This window comes from Bison bison, unplaced genomic scaffold (assembly GCF_000754665.1).
Source record: "Bison bison bison isolate TAMUID 2011002044 unplaced genomic scaffold, Bison_UMD1.0 scf7180017849866, whole genome shotgun sequence".
In the NCBI taxonomy this organism is placed as follows: Eukaryota; Metazoa; Chordata; class Mammalia; order Artiodactyla; family Bovidae; genus Bison; species Bison bison.
In genome coordinates, this window is record NW_011480439.1 from 168,915 (window position 1) to 179,844 (window position 10,930).

At 50.5% G+C, this 10,930-nt stretch overlaps 1 protein-coding gene across 1 annotated transcript in view; it reads left to right on the top strand.

Moving 5' to 3' along the window:
- HTT (huntingtin) overlaps nucleotides 1–10,930 on the top strand; it is a 113,987-nt gene that overhangs the window by 29,368 nt on the left and 73,689 nt on the right. Inside the window, 8 exon segments of the mRNA XM_010848065.1 lie at nucleotides 781–861; nucleotides 2,589–2,950; nucleotides 5,770–5,893; nucleotides 6,592–6,710; nucleotides 8,434–8,545; nucleotides 8,796–8,933; nucleotides 9,805–9,963; nucleotides 10,061–10,158. Of these exon segments, the coding sequence (XP_010846367.1) occupies nucleotides 781–861; nucleotides 2,589–2,950; nucleotides 5,770–5,893; nucleotides 6,592–6,710; nucleotides 8,434–8,545; nucleotides 8,796–8,933; nucleotides 9,805–9,963; nucleotides 10,061–10,158 (1,193 nt within the window).

Sequence of the window (10,930 nt, forward strand, 5' to 3'; positions counted from 1 at the left end):
ATGAAATACTATTCCATCCTCCCAGATCATATAGTACTTGAGTACTGGTTATCAGAAATAGAAATCCTTCAGGTTAAAAGATAATAAAAGTGACTTTTTGTTGGAGATATGACGTGAATATCCTGGCGGCTAATAGAATGGGTTCTGGCTATAACTTGACATTTTTAAGGTTAAATGGTGTTGCTGCTGCTGCTGCTAAGTCGCTTCAGTCGTGTCCGACTCTGTGAGACCCCACAGACGGCAGCCCACCAGGCTCCCCTGTCCCTGGGATTCTCCAGGCAAGAACACTGGAGTGGGTTGCCATTTCCTTCTCCAATGCATGTAAGTGAAGAGGGAAAGTGAAGTCGCTCAGTCATATCCGACTCTTCTCGACCCCATGGACTGCAGCCTACCAGGCTCCTCCGTCCATGGGATTTTCCAGGCAAGAGTACTGGAGTGGGGTGCCATTGCCTTCTCCAAAGGTTAAATAGTAACATAAATTATTTAACACTGACAGTAGTCTTAAGTCAGTTAATATTAATAATTAAAATACTTTGTGGTACAGATGAAGAATCATTGCTTTTAACTGTTTTTCATACAGGTTCATTGATTTTAATAATACTCTAAACAGGATGTGTGTGCACTTCGTATTAGCACTGTGGAGAAGTCAGGAAGCGTGGATGTGATGAGAGGCTGATGGCAGGGTTAAGTGTGCCGGCGCGTTTCCTCTTGGAGCGCACTGCTGTCTGCTCTTCAGAGTGCTTCCTTCAGCAAGCGCTGACTTGCTGTGTCCTTCCCTAGGGAAAGTGCTCTTCGGAGAAGCAGCGCCCTTGGAAGACGACTCGGAGCCCAGGTCGGAGGGCAGCAGCCCCGCCTTCTCAGGTAGCGGTGTGCCCCTTGCTCCTCTCCGCTGAGCTCTGCCCCGCAGTGGGCCGTGCTCCTTGGAGGCGGCCGTGAAGCCCGCTTGAGGCGCCTTTCATAGTGTTCACTTTGAAGCACGACCTGTGTGTTTTCTTGGATCAAATATTTGCTGTTTTCCTATATAGGATATTTTCCTATATCAAATACATGCTGTTTTCAAGCTGTTTTAAAATTAGGTTTATGCTCCCTGGGTGTAAGTCTTGTTGAGAAGGGCATGGTGGGTAACGTGTCTCATGAACTGCATGGGTGTGAGGAAGAAAACGGGATTAAGGATGGTCCGAGGATCTGAGCCAGTGCCGGCAGGTGGCAGGTGGCAGTGACGCTCTCAGCCAGAGTCCACGATCAGGGGCTTCACAGGCGAGTTCTCCCAAACGTCAGACAAGGGTCGACACCCGCCCTTCTCAAAGTGTTCCCAAAAACTGCAGAGGAAGGAACACTTCCAAACTCATTCTGTGAAGCCACCATCCCCCTGAAACTGAAACCAGACAAAGCTACAGTAACAACAGAACTACAGGCCAGTGTTGCTGGTGAACATGGAAGCAGTCAAGTAGGGGTATCCTGGGGGCAGGGGTTTTTCCCTGTCCACAAATCAGTCAGTGTGACAGACCGCAGTAACAGATGGAAAAGATGAAAACCATTTGAGAGGGGTTTGGTCTGTATAACCCTAGCCAAATGAATATTTTTAGATAACTGAAAATAAGGCTGAAATACAGGGAAAGAAAGTCTGAATACTTTTCAGTGGTGATTATTTATTTACTGGTTTATTCTACAAAATAGAACCCCATGGACAGAGGAGCCTGCCAGGCCAGGCTCCTCTGTCCATGGGGATTCTCTAGACAAGAATACTGGAGTGGGTTGCCATGGCCTCCTCCCGGGAAATCTTTCCAACCCAGGGATTAAACCCAGGTCTTCCACATTGTAGGCTGATTCTTTACCATCTGAGCCACCAGGCAAGCCCAAGAATACTGGAATGGGTAGACTTTTTAAATTAAAAAAATAAACTTAAAACATTAAACAAAAATTACAGCTATCCATGTGCCCAAGTGCTCACTGACCCCCTGGCCTCCAGGAGTGACATAGCTCACAGCTTGGTGTGGGTTCTTATGTAGGGTGATGTTTTTTAAATGGGAGTTAAAGACTAGGGAAATGTGAACTTAATGCTCCAGGGGAGTGGGACTGGCTGAGGAGTCTTGAACGGGATCTGGGAAGATGGAAAGCCCACCTTCCGGAGCGCCGCTTACTCCAAGCTCCAAGCTCTTGTGAGCACCCCGCCTGTACCCCAGCCTGGCTGCCAGGGAATCACCAGAGTCTCCATGCTGCTCTGTACTCAGGACGGAGCAGCAGCTTGAGAGCTGGAGGTGGTTTGACAAATGTTGCTTGTCAAACTTGAGAGTTGGCGGTGAAATGCCACTCGGGAATATTTATAGCATTTAAAAATAGCTACTTGTGGTCCTTATTTTATCAATATAGTGATAGAGGAAAAGATAAGTAATCCAGTCAAAATGTTTGAAGGATGCACTGTTTGTCTTGCTTTTGAAATTGACTAGTTCATATTTTCACTGTATTTAAGGAAGTTTTGCAGTTAAAACAGGTGCTGACAGTGAATTTGGGGGTATTCTGCAAATATTCGGTTCCCTGTTGTCTGCTCTTGCTGACCCTTTGAAGAGTGAATGTTCCTCTGTCTGCAGCCTCAGTCAAGGGTGAGGTTGGAGGCGAGCTGGCTGCCTCTTCCGGGGTCTCCACGCCTGGCTCTGCCAGCTCAGCGGCCGACTCTGTGGGTCACGACATCATCACCGAGCAGCCCCGGTCGCAGCACACGCTTCAGACGGACGCGGTGGATCTGGCCGCCTGTGACTTGACAAGCGCCGCCACCGATGGGGACGAGGAGGACATCCTGAGCCACAGCTCCAGCCAGATGAGTGCCGTCCCTTCTGACCCCGCCATGGACCTGAACGACGGGACCCAGGCCTCCTCGCCCATCAGCGACAGCTCCCAGACCACCACCGAGGGGCCCGATTCAGCCGTGACCCCTTCCGACAGTTCTGAAATTGTAAGTGGTCAGAGGGGGAGACCTAGTTTCTGCAGAGGGGCCTTCCCTGGGGCCCCAGACCAGGATCCTCCTGGCTGTTTATTCCATCCATCTGGCCCGTGAATAGCGTGTAGAGGTCTCCAGCTCGGATCCTGAGTCGGCAGCGCAGCCCATCGAAGGCCTTCCCTGAAGGGGGCGGCCAGGTGCCCTTTGTGCTGGACATGGAGTCAGAAGTTAGGCCACTTGATGAGTGCGATTAAGTGCGTTTGAAATGTTTACCTTTTTGGGCACAGGGTAAGTCATTATTGTGAAGATCCTTAATGAACCTGTTATTAACAGATCTGCAGTCTTAATGCAATATGATTAATAACAGTAATACTGTGCGTTGTTTTAACACTTTCTGACTCTTCAAGAACCTTGACTACATAGTCCATCTTATAGAACGTGTCTCTAAGCACCTCTCGTCTCTGAGTTAGTGGACACGAAGCCCTCCGGAGTGGTCTGAAGTTTGGTACAGGCATAAACTGAGCTTTACAGCCCAATTTTATTTAAACAATTTCTACTGGCAATTGTTTCACTACTACTGAATGTGTTCTGTTTATTAAGATTTTTTTCTTAAACTGGAGTAAATGCAGAAGCTTTGAGAAACACAGGACGAAGCACTGGCAGCTGTCCACTTGCCACGTGAACGTAGTTTCTGACGGCCCAGTGGGTTTCCACTGGCTCAGTTGGAGGAGTGGGCTCACCACTGGGGTTTTTAGCTAGAAGACCCAGAAGACCTGGCAGAAGATAGGGTAACTGGATTGTGGGAAATGATTCCCATAACTGGGATGTGGGAAGTGATTTGAAGTCAGGAAAGGGTGATGAGTACTGACCAGTAGGCAGGGAGAAGGGGAGGCTAGGAAAGTGCTGCGCCCAGTAGTGCGTTAAGTGAGCGGAGGAAGTTTCTGTCGTCGGTTTATTGTACCAACTTACATTTTGCCTTTTTTTTTCTTCTTAATTTTTATTTATTTATTGGATGTGCTGGGCCTTCGTTGCTACACAGGCTTTTCTCTAGTCGTGGCGAGCAGAGACTGCTCTCTTGTTTCGGAGCTCAGGCTCGGTAGTTGTGACTCTCAGGATTCACGTTCCTCAGCGTGTAAGATCTTCCCCGATCGGGAATGGAACCCATGTCTGGCAGTGGCAGGTGGAGTCTTTACCCCCGAGCCACCAGGGAAGCCCGTCTTGCCTTCTTATAGGTGATGCTTTCTGGACGGGTTCTCTAGCCATTGGACAGAATGGCCACAGGAAGTCGTGCGAGTGTCCCGTCTGGAGCTCCTGCAGCAGCCATGTGCTGTGGGGCCGGGCTCTGGCCTGCAGGGAGCTAAACGTCTCCCCTTGGCACGTCACCCCTGCAGAGTCCTTTCTGCTTTATGAGGTGCTCCTGTGTCTTTTATTCAGTTCGAGTTGTTTGCTGAACACACGAGCTGAGCACTTGTTATGTTCCAGGGATTGCTCTACACACAGGGGGTGAAGCAGGGGGTGCAGTGCACAGAACTGCTCTCACGGAGCTCGCGTTTCAGAGCGCGAGCCCTCAGACTCTTTCCGTCGAGGGCCAGAGAGAACCTCCTTGGCTCTGTGAGCCGTCGGGCTGGTGTTGCACACTCATCTCTGCTGTTGAAGCGCCAGAGCAGCCACAGACAGTATGTGAAGGAATGAGCGTGGCTGTGTTCCAATAAAACTTTATTTACAAAAACTGGTGATGGGCCAGGTTTCCCTTCCTCCGTACTAGAGTGTGTGTGTCTGGGTAGGGCAGATCATAAGCCAGTCATCAGCAGGTAAATAAACACACGGTCAGGTGGCAGTAAGTGCCACAGAGAAAAAGGAGCCAGCTGTAGGGGCCGGGATTCCCTGACGAGACTGTCCAGTGTGGTGGTTCGGGGCGTGGCCTGTGGGGAGCCCAGCCCCGTGAGAGCTCTGGCTCAGCTGCTCAGGACCTGGGCAGCCTCCACAGCTGTGGCCCTTGCTGCCCCTGTTTCCTTACCCACAGAATGAAGCTGGAGATGGTGCTTAGCGCTGTGAGGCTTGTGGGGATAAGGGACATAATACGTGGGGGTGCTTTCACGCCAGCTGGGGGTGCGCTGGGGTTTTCAGAAAACGTTGTTTATTACGGTAGAACTTCTCCTCTTAGCCTGTGTGGGGTGTTTGCTTTCTGAAGTCGTCTGGAGAGTGGGGGAGGCTTGTTTCTCTCTTGTTTTTGCTCATGTATTAATAGCTCAGTTTTGTTTTTTTAACTTTATAATGATACAGAATTTATTTCAGTAATAATTACTAACATACAGAGGGTCTCTCACTCAGTTTTTCAGGTAAATTACAGGGGATTTCAAGTGGAGAGAGATTTGGCAGTCTGAAATCACCACCCGTGTGTGTGGCTAGATATGTGAAATACTGTACCCCACACTTAGTTGGGTCAGTCCTAGCAGTGCAGGGGGTAACCTGTTGTTAGACTTTTGTTTAAAAGACTTTTCCTCATTTTTCACTTGCTGTAAAATTTGCTTGTGAACACAGAGGTTTTTGCTTGGATTTTTGTCTTTTGTAATCAAAAAAGAGAAACGTCCAGATTGGGATGTCTTTGGCATTTTTAGAATCACAGAAGCTTTCCATAACATGGTAACGTGCAGTCAGTAAGCTCTCGGCACTGTTCACGCCTGCGTCCTGTGCCTTTGAGGAGACGCCCTTCCTGTCGGTGTGTGAGGCGTGGTCCGTGCTGCTTACGGGCTTTGCCTTTGCCTTTCCGCCTTGGAGGGCTTGCCCCTGGGCGGTGGCGCTTCAGAACCTCACAGCCCCTCCTGCACGTCCAGGTCTTAGATGGCACCGACAGCCAGTATCCAGGGATGCAGGTGGGGCAGACGCAGGACGAGGACGAGGACGCCACCGCCGTTCTTCCTGACGAGGACGCGGAGGCTTTCAGAAACTCTTCCATCGGTACGTTGGCTTTAGGAGGTGTACGTAAGTCCCCGACACACAGCTAAGCTCCGTTCCGAGACTTTGTTCCTCAGTCCAGCAAAGCGAGCCCAGGTATCCAACTAACATGATGGGCCGTATAAGAACTGTACTGTAATAGGTTTATAATACTTTTCATACTTTTCCCTGGACTTGAAATTAAGACTCAACGGACATGAATTTGAGCAAGCTCCAGGAGATGGCGAAGGACAGGGAAGCCTGGCATGCTGCAGTCCATGGGGTTGCAGAGAATCAGACACAGCTGAGCGACTGAAGCACAGCAGCCACTGTGTACAGTACTGTACTCTGTCGAGCACACTTGTAAAGGGTGCACGCGTGTGGCGGTGCACCCCGCACATGAACTGACTTTCGTGATTGGAATGTGAACACATGTTCACATCTTGGAAAGTTTGTGACCTGAAAGCTCGCTTGGAGGGGCCTTACTGTACTACTAAGCAGCCTTGTTTTCAACCCTGACCTCTTATGTCTTAGCTTCTAAGAAGTCTTCTGGCATCTGTTTCCTGAGTTGTAAATAGCAAATGAGGAAAATCAGCTGAGAGATTATCATACGTTCTTGATGACAAGTCCTTTGCTTTCACACTGACTTTGTGTCGATACGTGTATTTGTGTTTTAATTGGAAACTTGTCGGTTGACTTAGTCTCTTTCTTTGATTTCGAAGCCCTTCAACAAGCACATTTGTTGAAAAGCATGGGCCACTGCAGGCAGTCCTCTGACAGCAGTGTGGATAAATTTGTCTCAAGAGAGGAAGCTGCCGAGCCAGGGGATCCAGAGAACAAGGTGAGACTCCGGGCCTGAGCCCGCGCCGTGTCCCGCGGGCTGAGTGTTTAAGCGTGCTCTGTCTGCCGCGCTCCTGGCTGTCCCGTGGCTGCACCTTTGCTCAGCTCTTTCCCCTTCGCATATCGACCTCGAGTCCGCTCTGCTGTCTGCCTCTCGAGGTGTGGATGCGTCCTTGAGAACTGCCCGACGTTCAGCCTTCTTGGGAGCCCTTCCCGGACACACCTGTTGGTGCCGAGTGGACCGCACGTGATTTCTTGGACCGTCCATCTGATGGTCGTGTGTGGCCTGCCAACGTTTCTTGGTTTTGTTCCACTGAGTTACTTGTTCACTCCCGTGGTAGGTCCTCGTGCAGCTCACCGTCACAGCCCCTCTGCAGGCACAGTTGAGTGGCATCACATGCTGCGTGTTGTGCAGCCATCCCAGACTGAGCTCTGTCTCCATTCAGCACTGACTCCCATTCCCCCTTCTTCTGGCCCCTCTCACCCATCATCCTGCTTTCTGTCTCTTTGGATCTGACTACTCTGGGGACCTCTCATAAGTGGAATCATAGTATTTGTTGTTTTGTGTCCTCAGGGTCATCTGCGTCACAGCAGCTGTCAGAATCCTCTCCCCCCTGAGACTGAATTTTGCTTCATTGCCTGTGTTTACTATGTTTTGCTTTTCTCTTCATCTGTTGATGGACAGTTGGGTGACTCCCCCCTTTTGTCTGCTGTAAATAATGCTGTTATCAATGAGTGTACAAATACCTCTTCAAGACCCTGATTTCATTTCTTGTGGGTAATACACCAGAAGAGGACTTGCTGGACTGTGTGATACTTGTGTTTCTCACTTTTTGAGGAAGCCTGTGCTGCTTTCCACAGCAGCTGCCCCGCTTTGTTTTTATTTTCTGCACCGTGTGGCATGTGGGGTCTTAGTTCCTTGACCAGGGATTGAACCTGCGCACTCTGCATTGGAAGCACAGAGTCCTAACCCCAGGGAAGTCCCTGCTGCACCATCTTCCCTTCCCACCCGTGGCGCACCAGCATTCCGTTTCTCTGCGTCTTCGCCAACACTTCTTTCTGTTTTTGTTTCTTTTTTTTTTGAGGGTGGCCATCACACTGGGTGTGCAGTGGTGTATCACTGAGGTTTCTGACCTGCATCTCCCCTAATGATTAGAGACGTGAAGTATCTTTTCGTGAGTTAATTAGCCATTCGTGTATCTTCTTTGGGGAGCCGTCTCTTGAGGTCCTTTGCCCATTTTTAACTCGGGTTGTGTGATTTTTTCAGTTGTTGCCCAGCTGTCCATTGAGCTGTTTCAGGGTTGTCTCTGTATTGCTTCCTTTTCCCTGTGAGTGTCCTGTACTCCCAGTTAATTTTAAATTCCTCAAGGGCGACAAGTAGTGCTTCACACTTGGTCCCTCTGTGGATGCTCCACCGTCTGGACCTCGGCCGCTCCTGGGGCAGTGGCCCTCCCCTCACAGCTTTGGTGTCCCTGGGCGCTTCCCTCTGCCTGTGCGGCGTGCTCCCTTCCAGCTGGGCTCATTCGGCCCCAGCACTCGGGCCCCCTGTCAGGACTCCCCCCAGGGGTCTAATCCTGCCCCACCGTGGCCTGTGAGGTCGAGCACGTCTCTGAATGCCAAGCTCCTGCACAGTTGCTGCTCTGGAATTCTTTGTTGGGTGAACTAAGGAATCAGCCTGTAGGTTCCATGATTGTAAGACAATAAGTGTTGGTTTCTCTTTACAGCCTTGCCGGGTCAAAGGCGACATCGGCCAATCCACTGACGAGGATTCTGCCCCTCTTGTCCATTGCGTCCGCCTTTTGTCCGCTTCATTTCTGCTCACAGGGGAAAAGAATGGTGAGTATCAAAGAGCAGGTGCAGAGCCAAAGGGAGTAACTTTAGGTTTCAGAGGTCACCTTGGTCACCAGCTTTGAGCCTGTTTGCAGCAGCCAGAGTAGAAGCTGGATCCGAGCTTTGGTTTTCACCCACTGACAGGGAAGGGGCAGTGAGGCTGGGGGAGGCTGGTTTCGTGGGTCTGGCTCTGTTTGTTTGGAAGCTAAAGATTTGCTTCTGTGACGCTGACGGTGGCCGCTCGGACTTGTTCCAGCCTTGGTTCCGGACAGGGACGTGCGGGTCAGCGTGAAGGCGCTGGCCCTCAGCTGCATTGGAGCCGCCGTGGCCCTTCATCCTGAGTCTTTCTTCAGCAAACTCTACAGAGCACCTCTTGACTCCGTGGAATACCCTGGTACGTTCACACTTTTTCTCATTTCTCATGTTTAGTCATTGTTTTGAATACTGTTTCCAACTCTGACTATTTTAGTTTTGGAACACTAAGTTTTCTGAGTAAGTTTGCAGCGTTTGAGCTGTGTTATAGCTCTGCATAAAACACATCAATTGTCATGTTTTTGGCTTCTTGGACTCCCTACAGATGCAGTGTTTAGTTGAAACACACAGAGGAAAGCAATAGAAGTCTGGGAATGTAAGAGCTGATTAATATATGTATTGGATTTTAGCAAAAGCACAAATTGTGTGTAATCAAAATTGCTTTGGGTCACACCAGCCAGACCAGACATTCACACTCAGAGCCAGTGGGGAGCGAGCCATTAACGCTCAGAGCCGACGGGGGCTGAGATGAGCTGGGCGGCACCAGCCAGTCTTCCACGGCACAAGTCCTGGGGCGTCTCCTCCAGTGGGTGACTGGTGGAAGACTGCTCTCCTAAAGTTACCCTCCCGCCTGCTCTCTCTCTCCTCTCTTTCCTTGGGTGAAGGGACAAACTCATGCTTTTGAATTTATTTTAGATAATAAGTGTGGAAAGCTTTGAGGCTCTCTAGTCATTTTCCTGAAGCAAAATGTTGGAATTTTGATTACTGGCTGACAACCTGGAATTGTAACCCAGAAACTCTTATCGTGTTGACGCGCTGTCAGGGATGTGATGAATATAGGGTCTTTAAATCCGGGATGTTTTTTACCACTGATGGTTGTTACAGTCAAGTCTTTTCTAGATTAGCATCGCTCCCTTGCCCTTCTTTTTCTTTCCGGAGAATTCGGCCTTTGCCCTGAGTTAGAAAGTTGACGGTAGGGACCTGTACAGTGGCCGGGCCATCTCTCTCCGCAGAGGAGCAGTACGTGTCCGATGTCTTGAACTATGTCGACCACGGGGACCCGCAGGTCCGGGGAGCCACAGCCATCCTCTGCGGGACCCTCATCTGCTCCGTCCTCGGCCGGTGCCGCTTCCACGTGGCGGGCTGGATGGGCGCCGTCAGAGCCCGGACAGGTAAGCGCCCGCTTCCAGCTTCCAGCACCGTCGCCCCTGGATGGCGTTCTCGAGTTCAGGTTCACACGAAGGCTTCTGTGCTTGCTCTTCCGGGCAGGAAATACATTTTCTCTGGCGGACTGCATTCCCCTGCTGCAGAAAACTTTGAAGGACGAATCATCAGTTACTTGCAAGTTGGCTTGTGCTGCTGTGAGGGTGAGCGTGAGTGTTTGTGATGTCATTTCTTAGATTAGTGGAAATTTTACCAATGTTAACAATGAAAGGTTAAGCTTAATATTAAATATTTCCATTTGCAAGAGTAATAAACATCTGTGTATCTATCTCAGCCTTAGAAGGAAAACAGTGCCCGCAGACTCAAGGTTTAATAGACTTCGGTTTAAATCTCAGAATATTTGTTTGAAATACACTTTTCCTAAAGGGTATCTCTACCTTGCTCATATTACATGTAAAACTTGCTGAATTAAAACGCAGCAGCTCTTTCAGGCCCCTCGAATGCACAGAGTGAGGCCCTGGGGTTATTTAATCGCTGTGGCGTTGGCGGTGGGGTGGCCCCAGGCCTTTCTGAGGCAGCATGTTGAAATGTTCTATCAGCTGGTTCATAACTCACAACTGGCCCGACAGCAGTCCACGTTAAGCAGTAAAAATCAACCCCCAAACCCTACCATTGTCAGATTCATGTCCCCCTTTAAAGTGTCACGGCCCGGCCAGACTTGCTCCTTGGTCCCAGCTGTTTGCCAGGTGTCGGTCAGTCCGTGTCTGCTGGGGCAGAAGGGAGCCAGTCAGCAGCACTCAGCGGGCCGCGTGCGCTGGGGAGGCCTGGGGCCGGGTCCTGTCGGGCAGGACGCGGGCTCCAGGTCGTGGCGCTGGGCTGGGGCGGACCGGGGTCCAGCAGGGGAGGCACGTGCCTGGTGGCCGGGGAGAGGCCTGGACCGAGGCGGGGGCGGGGGGGGAGAAGCGGGGCACGTGG